The sequence below is a fragment of the Anser brachyrhynchus genome (genome assembly GCF_964034855.1).
Source record: "Anser brachyrhynchus genome assembly, chromosome: 2".
NCBI classification, from domain to species: Eukaryota; Metazoa; Chordata; class Aves; order Anseriformes; family Anatidae; genus Anser; species Anser brachyrhynchus.
The window spans coordinates 24,342,702-24,354,613 of NC_137695.1; the positions used below are offsets into that span (position 1 = coordinate 24,342,702).

General features: G+C 43.5%; 2 protein-coding genes across 7 annotated transcripts in view; both read left to right on the plus strand.

Annotated features, from left to right (window-relative positions):
* The first annotated feature begins 20 nt into the window (after nucleotides 1-20).
* Nucleotides 21-8,999, plus strand: CLDN12 (claudin 12). 6 transcript variants are annotated; one of them, XM_080582519.1, is made up of 4 exons: nucleotides 21-176; nucleotides 1,301-1,381; nucleotides 2,488-2,555; nucleotides 5,066-8,999. In XM_080582519.1, the coding sequence occupies exon 4, from the start codon at nucleotides 5,085-5,087 to the stop codon at nucleotides 5,820-5,822; it is 738 nt and encodes a 245-aa protein (XP_080438645.1). In that variant the 5' UTR covers nucleotides 21-176; nucleotides 1,301-1,381; nucleotides 2,488-2,555; nucleotides 5,066-5,084; the 3' UTR covers nucleotides 5,823-8,999. The 6 variants fall into 6 exon arrangements, with proteins under 6 accessions (XP_080438645.1, XP_080438648.1, XP_080438649.1 ...); XM_080582522.1 differs by having other exon boundaries at nucleotides 1,301-1,377; XM_080582523.1 differs by lacking the exon at nucleotides 21-176 and adding an exon at nucleotides 249-747 and having other exon boundaries at nucleotides 1,301-1,377.
* A 2,759-nt stretch (nucleotides 9,000-11,758) lies between these two features.
* The window catches only part of LOC308190793 (pituitary tumor-transforming gene 1 protein-interacting protein-like), a 36,235-nt gene continuing 36,081 nt past the window's right edge, over nucleotides 11,759-11,912 (plus strand). Inside the window, exon 1 of the mRNA XM_080582526.1 lies at nucleotides 11,759-11,908. Within this exon, the coding sequence (XP_080438652.1) occupies nucleotides 11,803-11,908 (106 nt within the window). The 5' untranslated portion in view covers nucleotides 11,759-11,802. The remainder of the gene's footprint in view (nucleotides 11,909-11,912) is intronic.

The window sequence follows — 11,912 nt, forward strand, 5'->3', positions numbered from 1 at the left end:
CGCTGGGAGTTGTAGTCCCCGCGGGGGGGGTGGGGCCGGCAGTGCGGCGGCGCTGGACTACAATCCCACAATGCCCCGGGGCGCCGCCTCCCGACGGGCGGAGGGGAACGGAGCGGTGATGGTGATGGCGGCGGTGGCGGTGCCCCGTGTACGCGGCCCCGTGCCCTGACGGCGAGGTGAGCGGCGGGAGCAGCCCGTACCGCTGCTGCACGGCCCGGCCGGCCGGGGGAGGCTGCGGGAGCGGGGTCCGAGTTGGGCCAGGGGAGGTTCAGGTTGGAAATGGGGAGACATTTCTGCTCAGAAAGAGCAGTCAGGCGTTGGGACGGGTTGCCCAGGGAGGTGGTGGAGTCACCGTCCCTGGGGGTGTTCAAGGAAGGGTCGGACGTGGTGCTTGGGGACATGGTTTAGCGGGTGACACTGGTGGTAGGGGGTGGTTGGGCCAGGTGACCTTGGAGGACTTTTCCAACCCTGCTGATTCTGTGACTCATTCTGAGTCTGCTCACCTCCTGTGGGGCTTCACCCAGCAACAGCCGGCCCCAGACCGGGGGCTTCTCAGGGCCGTGCCCGGGAGCAGCCAGCTTTACTCAGCGTGGGATGCCTCTCTATCAATCCATATAACTTCGCCGTTTATCCTCTTTCTTCCTTTTGTTTCATTTCATTAGCTTGTGGGTAGTGAATTCATTTGCCAGGTTTTGACCAGTTCCAGCCAGCAGCTCTGGTTTCAGCAACATGGGTCTTTAGGCTAAGGTAAAACATAATGCTGTGGGGAAATGTATTCCTGAAGTGATATTAGGACTGGTTGTTTTTATGGATCGGGTACAAGAGCCTCCAGTATTACCACTGTAAGGTGCTTTGGATGTAAGAAGCTTGAGTCTGGACTCTAGGGCAAGACCGAGGTTCCCAGTTGTTCTACACTACCAGGGATAAAGAAAAAAATCAGGTGGCCTAAACCATGGCAGAAAAGAAAAGGAGCTCCATGTCTGCAGAAATGGAAGCCTTCCTGAACTGGGTGTTGCAGAACATTCCATACTTGCTCCCTGTATGTGTGTTACAACAGCTGGTGACCTCAGGTTTTCATCATTTAATGGGAGGGGACTCGTAGGCTGGGCACAGTGCCCTTCTGACAGGTATGTTTGCCAGTACTAATTCTCTACTTAATTATGGTTGTTAGTGAGCACTGGCTGATATTTTTGGGGGTGTGAACCTCCAGAAGGAGATCTGTACATTTATTTTTTATTTTTTTAGTTTAGGTTGCTGCTAAATGCACAGAAAACTTGACATTTTTATTTTTATTTTTTAGTTCAGGACTCAAAAAAAGAGCTGTTGCTTCTGTTCCAGTGCAAGTGAACGTGGTGACACTGACCTCTGCTGCCCTGTGTAGGTAGGTGGCTGCCGGATGGCAGCATTCAGTCATAGCAGCCCTGGCTGTTTAACCTGGCAGTGGAAATCCAGTGGGGTGCTTGAGCTGGTTGTGCCTGCATATTGGTGTCTCACATTCATATTGCAGGACTCTAGGCTCAAAAGTTCACTTTCTCATTTAGTGAAAAATGTGGGGTTGTGTGAATAAAAGCTGTAAAGCCTCTCATGCTCAGCTGGTTTGACAAAATAGTTTCTTTTATGCTGCAGCCCAGGACACTGTGTACATGAATGTTATATTTCAAGTTTTGATATAGGAGATTTAAAATAAACTAAGTTTTTGGGCATGGTAGTACGGTAAGCTGACGTTTAGGCTGTAGCTCTTGAAGTTGCATAAGGACATGCTTGTAGGTCTGACACCCTGTCTGGTATAGGAGTGACCCTCCTGTTAGGACCTGCAGAGCTGGTCTTGGGACACTGTGGTGTGGTTCCCGGATGTAGGTGTAAAGATAATCCACAAGAGGATCTTTTTTCCTCCTCTGGAAGTGGTGGCCAGCCACTGAAAAGCCGTCACCAGCACTTCCTGCCTTTCTCCCTTTTCCTTCAAACCTTTATGTAGAAGCCAGGAAGGAATAGAGAACCACAAGTATATAAACAATTCAGGGTCTGTTTTGTTCTCAGACATGAAAAGTCATTCAGCCTCTTCCTCACCGCTGTGAAAGCACAGCCTGGAACCTAACATCTGAAATAATAATTTTGTATTACTTTATATGTTTTTTTTTGTTTGTTTTGTTTTGCTAGAAATGTAAAATTCAGGATGTGAATATCTCTGTGTCCTAGAATATCCATGGAACAGTAGTTTTCTTCCACTCTTCTTATCTGTTGCATAATGACAGGGATGGGTAGACAGAAGGAACATGCTCTGGGGAAAAATCTTCAGGGAAGGAACAGAAAGTAGCTTGGCTTTTTTTATTTTTTTTTTTAAACAAAAGAGTAAATTCTAGGAAGGTGATGGAGTTGGCCTAATGCAATCGTACCTGAAGTTCTGTGTCTCTGAATTGCAATGTAAACACATGCTGATACTGCATGAAACAAGTGTGAAGTTAACTCTCTCCTTGTTTTGTTTCCTAGATCCAGCAACACCTCTTTTCCTACTTCTAAAAGTTGCTAAGGTTTCTCTTGATTTGAACACACCACGGGTGAGTACACTGGGTCTGTCTCTAAGACAACAACTATTTTGTTCCTGTCTTAATCAGGGAATTGTAAATGCTAGCTTTGTAACTGTAATTATAGCTTCGGTATTTGCAAGATGAGACAAGTTTCCCCTGCTGGGGGGATTGTGTGTAATATACCTACAAATTCACTTTTCCTTGATAGCTCATTTTCCAATTAGAGGGCATTTTCTACATCTTTTCATTCCAGACCAGGTCAGATGAGGCCCTGAGCAACCTCGTCTAGTGGGCGGCATACCTGCCTGTGGCAGGGAGGGTTGGAACTGGGTGATCTGTGAGGTCCCTTCCAACCCGAGCCGTTCTATGATTCTACCCCAAGAGCAGCACTGAGGAGTCTTTCATTGAAAAATGAAAAAAACAAAAAAAAGACTTCTTGCATCTACCAGGAATGGCTAATAACAAGTTGTGTATGGCAGCCTAAACGTGCCTTTAGATCATCCTGTAGTTGCCAGGTTAGAGTCTTCTGTCCATGTAACTGGTTCAGCAGAGGTAATAGGAAAAAGTACAATTTTTCCCGTGCTGTCCCAAGACCTGGATGTGTGGTCCTTGCTGTAACTATACTTTGAGATATCTTCTTTCCTTCTAGATTATTTTTTCTCTCTTCTGTCTGCTTGTATCAGAGAATATGGGTAAACCTCACCCCACTTCCTGCACATCCTGAATTAATTCTGCCCAGATTTTCATCATCTATTATTGCAAATGAATTGCAGAAGCAGCGGGTTTCTGAACGTGGTCGGTCTTGTGCTTATTCCAACTGCTTTTGGTAAGACTCCCATCTCAGAGCGTGCCCTGCCTGCGTGGAAATTTTATCTGGGCAAAGGCAAACTCTTTATGGAAGAGCAGAAGTGGCAAGCCCACAAAGATCAAGATTAGATGCTGTACTACACTGACCCTCCAAGATCACTTCTTATAATTCCATATATTTTTTAAGTTGGTTGCTCTGACCATAATGAGGTAAAGCTTCAATCAGTTATGATGGAAATAAATCTTGGGTCCCCCTGCCCAGGGGTGTTCTATTAATGACTTGCTATCTGGAAAGGTTACTGCATTGAGAGCAGTAGTTTGCCCAGGCTCTGCTGTTCTTAGCAAACATATAATGCCACCTTTTGATGAATAAGGTGCCTTTTAGCATAAATGTGGTTGTCGTTATTTTCTTTCAGCAGTGCTTCTTTAAAGAAATGTGATCAACAGTTAAATGTCACCAAGATGCCATTGCAGTCACTACATGAAACTCTTCAGGGTTAGATGGGAGAAAAAGTAAATAAATGCCTAATGCTTTCTTGTGAAACAAATTGAAATTTATTTTTCTGTAAAGCAATGGAATGCTGGCTAGCCGTACAGCTTGACAATGCTTGTGGCCTGCTGCCAGTGTACAGGGCCTTATCTGATAAGGTCCCTGGGCATTTGATGTTTCCAGGTACACAAAAGAAGCAGGGGATCAGATCCAATTTCCTCTTTGGTTGCAATCACACCTTTAACCTTTCTAAGATAGAGATACTTATTCATCTGTATGTGCGTTAGGCAGAACTTCTGGTACCTAAAGAACTGTTTTGTGACTTTAGACAAATAAGCACAATGCAGTGTAACGATTCAGAAGAAATTTCAGTAGGAGTTCATGACCTAATGGCTCTCCGTGGGCAGCATAAAGAATCTGCTGATTTTTTAGGTTCTATAATTTTTAATGTCTTGCTTCAAGTACACTTTGGAGTAGGTGCTCAGCATCTATTATGTATTAGGCCTTTATAAAATATCTCGGGTATCGAGGGATGGGATTACTGAAATTCATTAAGCATTTTTTGGAAATATATATGTATATTTAAAAAGACCTGTTATTGGGACTGTTTCCTGTAATCTCTGCAAGTTTTCCCTTGTGGTCAGATAAGAGGCTGTGCTAGTGGTTATATCGAAAAGGAAGCAGTACTCTTTAAGACTTCCTCTGAAGAGGAAAATGTGAAAGCTGAAAAGCCGTCAGCTTTCGGGAATTGTTGTGTGCGTGGACATCTGATTTTTGAAAGGCAGAAGTAGCGGGGAAGAACTGTTAATTGCATTTGGATAAAATAAATCAGTAAATTATTCAACAGCACCTTCTCCACAAGTTTGCAGCTCTGAATTTGGCCCATCTGAATTGTGGATTACTGCCCATGAATGCATTCCTGTCCAATCTCTCTAACAATGCTGTTTTAAACAATTCCCTTTTACTGAACACACACACTCCGATGTCACACAAGATGTGACATAGATGTGTGTGTCACCTAGATGTGACACTCCGATGTCACATCTAGGCTAAAGAGAGGGAGAGGTGAACTTAAATCGTGCGAACTCAGTGGCTGAGCTTCTCCTAGCAGGCTCTGTAAAAGCCCATGCAGTGACACAAGTTGATTTAGCTAGCACAAGTCAAGTGAGCTGTAATCACTCCTTTCTCCATAAACTTGCACCTGCTGATTTATTTTTAATTGAATTCTCCTTTTTAATTGCAGGAAACGTCAGCGGGCAGACATGGGCTGCCGGGACGTTCATGCAGCAACAGTGCTGGCCTTCCTCAGCGGAACAGCCTCGGTGGCCGGACTCCTGGCGGCGGTTCTGCTTCCAAACTGGAGGCAAATGAGACTGTACACGTTCAACAAGAACGAGAAGAACGTGACCGTTTACACCGGACTCTGGATTAAGTGTGCTCGCATTGATGGGAGCAGAGACTGCGTGATATATGACCCGCAGTGGTACACGGCCGTCGATCAGCTGGATTTGCGCGTTCTGCAGTTTGCCCTCCCGCTCAGTATGTTTACTGCTGTCTCAGCTCTGTTTCTCTGCTTGATTGGCATGTGTAACACAGCCTTTGTGTCGAGTGTGCCAAACGTCAAGCTGGCAAAATGCCTTGTAAACAGCGCGGGCTGCCATCTCGTGGCCGGCCTCTTGTTCCTGCTCGCGTGTGCAATTTGTCTCACTCCGTCAATCTGGGTCATTTTTTACAACAATTATCTGAACAGAAAATACGAGCCTGTCTTTAGCTTTGACATCTCTGTATTTATTGCCATCGCCAGCGCCGGCGGTCTGTTTTTCACTTCCGTTTTGTTATTTCTGTGGTATTGTGCGTGTAAGAGCCTACCGTCTCCTTTCTGGCAGCCCCTCTATTCACATGCCCCCAGCATGCACAGCTACGCCTCCCAGCCCTATTCTGCACGCTCTCGCCTCTCTGCCATAGAAATCGACATTCCTGTTGTGACACATACGTCCTAAAGAGAGGAAGTCCTGGAAGTCGAGCTCTTGTGCTCACTTGAACCGTGAAAACTGCAGGCTTGGTTCTCTACTGCCTTGTACTGAGCGTAATCATTGCTCTGCACCCCGAGGTGCAGAGCAGTGGAGACCTGAGTTCAGCAAGTCTGCTGTTCTCATGGGTTCTTTCCTGAACATTTGCAGTTTGGTTTTGGATTTATTTTGTTTGCTTTTTCCTCTGAGCTCACTACAGACAAAATTGCTGCTAATGCTGGCACAGTACACTAACAGTGGTGTCCGTTCATGCAAGTTGTCTTGCATTTTTGTTCATCCTTCCGTTTCTTGAGATCAAAGCAGGCTTGAAACTCTTTGATGAACAATTTTTAGAGTTTGACCCCGTTAGAAGAGCTGCATAGGTGGAGCCATGCAGCCATGTGTTACCCAAATGCAGAGAGTGGAACTGGTTGTAGGGGTTTCACTGAGCTTATTGTAACAGATCAAAAAATAACCTAGTTCAGTCAAAAGTGTATTGTCATTTAGGGGGAGCAAAGGTGATTAAGAAATAGGTTAGCGAGTTTTCATCTGGACACATATATTTTAAGATGTGAAGCCTCAAAAGTGAATTTGGCAGCCTAATTCAGTTCTATAGCACTGCTTTTTGTTTTCTAATGTGCACACAAAAAGCCAACTGCTTATGAACCTCCGCAGTAGAATTAGTGTCAAAATACCTTTTATTTTCAAAGTAGCTCTTGGAAGAAATAAGCGATTTAGCTAATAATGTTCTTCTGTACTGTAATAACATTTCGTGAATCACCGGAGGCTAGAAACGGTTTTGTGAATTTTCTATTCTTTTTTTAATAAGTTAGTGAATTCACTGGATCTATTTTGACATTAAAACAAAAACCACTTGTATTTTTTGAAAAGTCTGTTGAAAAGATTGAATATTTTATTTGAAGGCTATCCTTCAGATCTGAACGATGGATTTGCAAGTCAAACAAGTTTAAAATTAATAATGCTTTAATGCTAAGTATTATTCAGTTCTGGAGAGAAGTATCAGTCACTACAGAATGGATTAGGAAAACTATGAAGAATTCTAAAGGCTATGAAGGATTGCGGACAGTGTTCCAAAACAGTGCCTCTCTAGAAAGGGGATTATGACCCTGTGGAGAGATTTTTAACTTTATTTTTTTTTAATGTATGTAGAAATAACAACGACCTTGTGTATTTTTCACCATTGATGTTTACAGAAGTTTTATAGTCTGCAGTTGCTAGACTTTCATGCTGTAGCTTATTTAATTACTGATTAAGACTTTTACCTTACAGCTCTGTAAGTATGAGGAAGGGTTATAGATTCCCAGCCTGGGATGTCTAAATCATTTTTCTTTCCTCACACACAGAGTAGGTCAATCCTAGGGATCAAAGCTTTTCGATATGGGCTTTAAAATTACTTGGATATTTGATGATAGTGAATTGAATGCTATTATAATTAAGGCAAATACTTGATTTGCTCAGATTTTGGCAGACTGAGATTTTGGATTTAAGATGTCATTCCAGTACAGAAAGTTATTTTAATTGGTGCCATTCTGGAGCTGAGTGGATATTTGTATTTCATTAATCCCAGAACAGATTTGTTTTGCTGAAAGCAAATTAAGAGTCCTTTAACTCCAGTTCTGCAAACTCGTCCAAGGTCTTGATAATCAGTTCATTTCGTTTTGCATTAGAAATGAGCAAATGCTCTACTGGGCAAATGTTGCCCTGTTACAATGTGTGCAATAACAAACACTACGTTAAGAGGAATCACTTTGTCCTAGCTGGCAGGCCTCAGGCTCGGGTGGACGAAGTGAGCAAGCTGATCTCTGCTCTAAGTTCCCAGCAGGGTCAGTAGAGTGACAAGCCCTTCCAGAAGGGGACGCAGAGTGCGTGATGAAATTGCTACTAGGGCATCGATGCCTAAAGATAAAGAATAAGGAATGGGTGATGAAGGAGACAGGCCTCTGAAATTGCATGACTTTAATACCTTCTTAAGTTTTCAAGGTGTGATGTTAGATGAAGGATCTTTTTTAATCAGATCATGACTTGTATCCACTTTTGTTCTTCAGAATTGAACTTTGTTTTACTGTTACTGTCTGTCCAACCGCAGATACTGTTGCTGCTTCAGCTGCCCGTGCCACTAGATGCTTTGTAAGGTCAACGCACAGGGACCGCTGGTTTGTGACTTCACGTTGCCTTGCTTCCCCATCCCTCCAGTGTCTTGCCTTCTTTGTGCCTTGCTTAAGCTATAAGTTGGCTAGCAAATATTAGTTCATAGTCGGTGTCTGGTACACTCTTAGAGCCTGAATTTACAACTCACTTTGACCATTTGGGAGAGATGATGAATACATCTCTCAGTGACTTTAAAAGGATCCAAATTTTCAATATCTCCAGAGCAAGAAAGGCGGCCTGGCAAAGTGATGCTTTCCTCGGAGAGTAACTGCAGCCAGGGTTTTGTTCTGTATGGTTTAAATAGCAGATGTCTGTCACAACTCTTTTGCATTCCCACTTTGATTTTTATGCAGTAAACTTTCAATTAGTATTTGCTGCTGCCTATGCCGATAACTTGTTGCTTTGAAAATTGTGTCTTTTCAAAAGTCTGAGATGGACCTGAGCTATGAACAGCGGGGATCCGAAAGCTGGCGGATTCCCGTGTATGCTGTAGTTAAGGTAATCGTCATCAGAAAGACTGTGGCTCCGTGTTGTATCAGAAAAGCACAGCTGAGTCTCTTTCAACAGTGCTATTACTTACTGTGAGTTGCCTCTGGACCCAAAGTGGAATTACCTGGAAGTGCTGTGCTGTATTTCTCATTGTTTACAGAAGGGGTGGCCAACCTGTGGCAACAGGCCCCGGACCTGGGCAGAAAACCACACGTGTCCTGCGTGTATCCGTGCCAGGGAGCAGCTGCTGTGGAGCAGCACCCCTGCCTCTGCCCAGCTGCTCCTGCCTGGGCACTTTGCTGGGTGCAAGGCAGACACTGTGGGTCTTAAACAGAAAGATTTTAATTTGTAGCTCATGCAGGCAAAGGGTGGGTGCTGTGAGATTATGGGAACCTGTATTTTTTTTTCCAAGTAATTCCTTACCAACTTCTTGAGTTGTGTTTAATTACAGTGTAGGTTCTTTTTATGTGAAACAGAAGATATGTATTTTTAATAAAACATTCTCATACAGATGCAGTTTATTTCAATTATTTTTGTGGAGAACAGTAACTGTTAGAATATGAAAGACTTTACCTGTTTTGGCATTGATCACCAGACTTGTCAGACTGTTTGAGATACCTTAACAGGCTTAAAACACATTATATATACTGTATTTTTAACTCCCTAACTTTATAGTCCTGCTGCTTAAAAAAAATCTTAGGAAGCTTGACTGTTACTTATTATTCCCTCTTTATTTTTATTGTTGTTCCATTTTTCCGTAGAGGAAGAAAGTGATTTCCCTTAATCTAGAAGATTCTTTTTCTCTGCTTGTGGCCAGGATGCAGGCTGGGGGCCAGGATCGGGTTCCGCCCCAGCGCAGAGCCAAGGTAACAGTGTGCCGTGGAAAAGAGCCCAGTCCTCACCGTCGCCTTGCAGCCAGCACCACGTCTTTTCCCCTGTGTCAATTCTGCTGCTCGCTCAGCCCTCGCTTGCCCAATGGAACTTGCTAACCCAGGTCAAATGTCTTCTGCGTTGAATTAATTTTCCCCTAGACTGGTAAGGTTTGCTTTGTGCGTGAATATGCACAGCATAAAGCAGTTGTTGCCAGTGCTGCACCTTACTTGAGGGGGTGGAAAAATGATTTGGTATTTTCTGCTTCTCTGTTTCTTTTTTCCTCCTGTGCTGTCATGTTCAGACAGTCCTCCTGTCGTCTGAGAGCTGGTATGAACCTAGAGGCTGGCTGGGTGTCGGCAGGTGCTGTGATGTGGAGAACTCAATTTCTGCCAAAAGATGGGAGTGCCCCATTTTGGGGATTAAATTTCCTAAAAAGCTAGCCTGTGTTCATTGAAAACAAATCTCTCGGGGCAGATTTTCCTGTGTTTTGTTTCACAGGAGCTGAGTTGGCACATGTGGTTCAGCAGCTATGTAATGTTACTTACCCCTTGTTCTATCTATAGAGCAGGCAGGTAACATGCCTTAGAAGCAGCATGTGCTTTTTTTTGGCATGTTTTTTGTTCCACTGCTGCATCAGCACTCAAGCTGGATGCACAGAAGCCTCATCCAAAGGTGAGCATGTGGTTTCTGATTTCAAAACTGCTTTTTATCTGTGTTTGGCTCAATTTGCTCATCCAGGTATTAGGCTGTTAGGGATGGGGACTTTGACTTTTGGGCATATCAGCTTGAAGGAGATGTAAAGATTGAGCACAGGGCAGTAGAAATTGCAGTGACCTGGACTGTATTAGTGGTTAAAGCTCTTTTGAGAAGTGAGATTAGAAAGTTGGACCTCTAGGGCAGGGTTGTTCTCCTAGTTTGGGCTCTAACACAGCGAAAAATATGTAGTTGAAGCTCAGCATTCCTTGAAAAAAATCAAAGCCTTTATAACAAGTTGTTTTTCAGGTGCCTAGACTACCAGAGTGAATAAGCTTTGCTCAGTATCAGACTCCCCGAACACAAGGACACTTTGAAAGCACGAGGTATGCGTAGTACCCAAGCAGTACGTGACCTCAGCAGCCACAGATCCTGACCCAAGCGCTGCACGCTGCTTCCTTGCAAGGTGCTGTGCCAGGAGCTGCTGTGTAGCTGCAGCTGCCAAGGGAGGTGTTTTAGCACCAAAGCCTGGCTCCCTCCCGTCTGTCTGTAGTCCCACTGCCCGGTATTAAAGCACTTCCACCAGTGGAGGGTCTGTAACCATTGACACCACACTCGGTTTCTTCCCAGATCCACGATGTATTGATAAACAAATAGGCAAGATCATTTACAAATTCACATTGGAGTTTACATGAACATTAGTAGTTACATCAAAAATTAATATAGCATTTCCTAAAATGGGCCCCAGATGTATCTTAACTTACTGCAGGTGCTTTTTGACCTACTCTTCAAAAGGCTTCAGCAATGCAGTTTCTTGATGGGCTTCAAGGAGACGTAAATATAGTCTTCAAACAGAAGATGAAATCCCATCATTTTGCTCCTTTTGTAATTTGTTTTCCCCTCTGAAAACTTAGTTTTCAGCCTTCCAGACAGCTAATCTGATTTCCCACCTGGTCACAAGAACTCTACTGGCAACAGAGGCAGCAGAAGAGTATGTCAATAGAAGGGCAAGATGGCAGCCTTAGGTTGATTCTTCATAAAACTTTACTTTTGAGACTTTTTTTTTTAATGAGTATTTTACGTAAGACAGGCCATGTTAATTCCGAAATCTTCTTTTAAAGTTGTGTTTATTAATTATAGAGGTTGTTTAAAAACACTACCTTTTGAGAAAAGCATGGAACCCTTATTAGCAAGGAAAAAGTCATGTTTCAAAACTTTTTCAAAGTTTGTTCCTTTTTTTTTTTCATTTCCTCCCCATTCTCTTAAAAGAAGGTACAGCAAGGAAAAAAGTTTTTTAAATGAATTTGAAGTTTATACTGCTTACATTATGTCTTAAATTTCAACAGATGCTGATATTGGTGAAAACTGATTTTGGAATAGGTGATGGTATTAAATATTTGCACTAGCTTATAGGTTAGATCTGAGTGGTTTAATGTTCTCTCTGAAGGCAGTATAACGGATGACACTGCACTGTTTTGACTTTAATCGCCAGCAACAATGAAATGCTGAGGTTCTTGCTACTGCTATGCTAAAATGTTCTATACGCAGGTTGAATTTTCTGGCAAAAGTATCACCTCAGGAAGCAGCTGACATGGAATTACCTTCAGGCTCAGGGGGAGGGTATATTTTTTTTTTACAGTACAGCTGCAGATAAATCAGCCAAACTGCGCTGCCTTCTGTGGCTGCCTGTTCTGCTCGAGTCAGCTGTACAACTCCCAGAGATGGCCATGAGCATAAAAGCCCAGCCATGGAAAAAAACGACTCCCCTTACTGTTCTTCCTCAGAGCCGGGGGGCAGGCACCTCCAGATCTACGTAACCCTGACTGAATGGCGTTGGCTCCACGACTGCAGAGGTGA

What these genes read in the sequence shown, in the direction of transcription:
- CLDN12 (XM_080582519.1), top strand. Translation starts at nt 5,085, where the DNA reads ATGGGCTGCCGGGACGTTCATGCAGCAACAGTGCTGGCCTTCCTCAGC.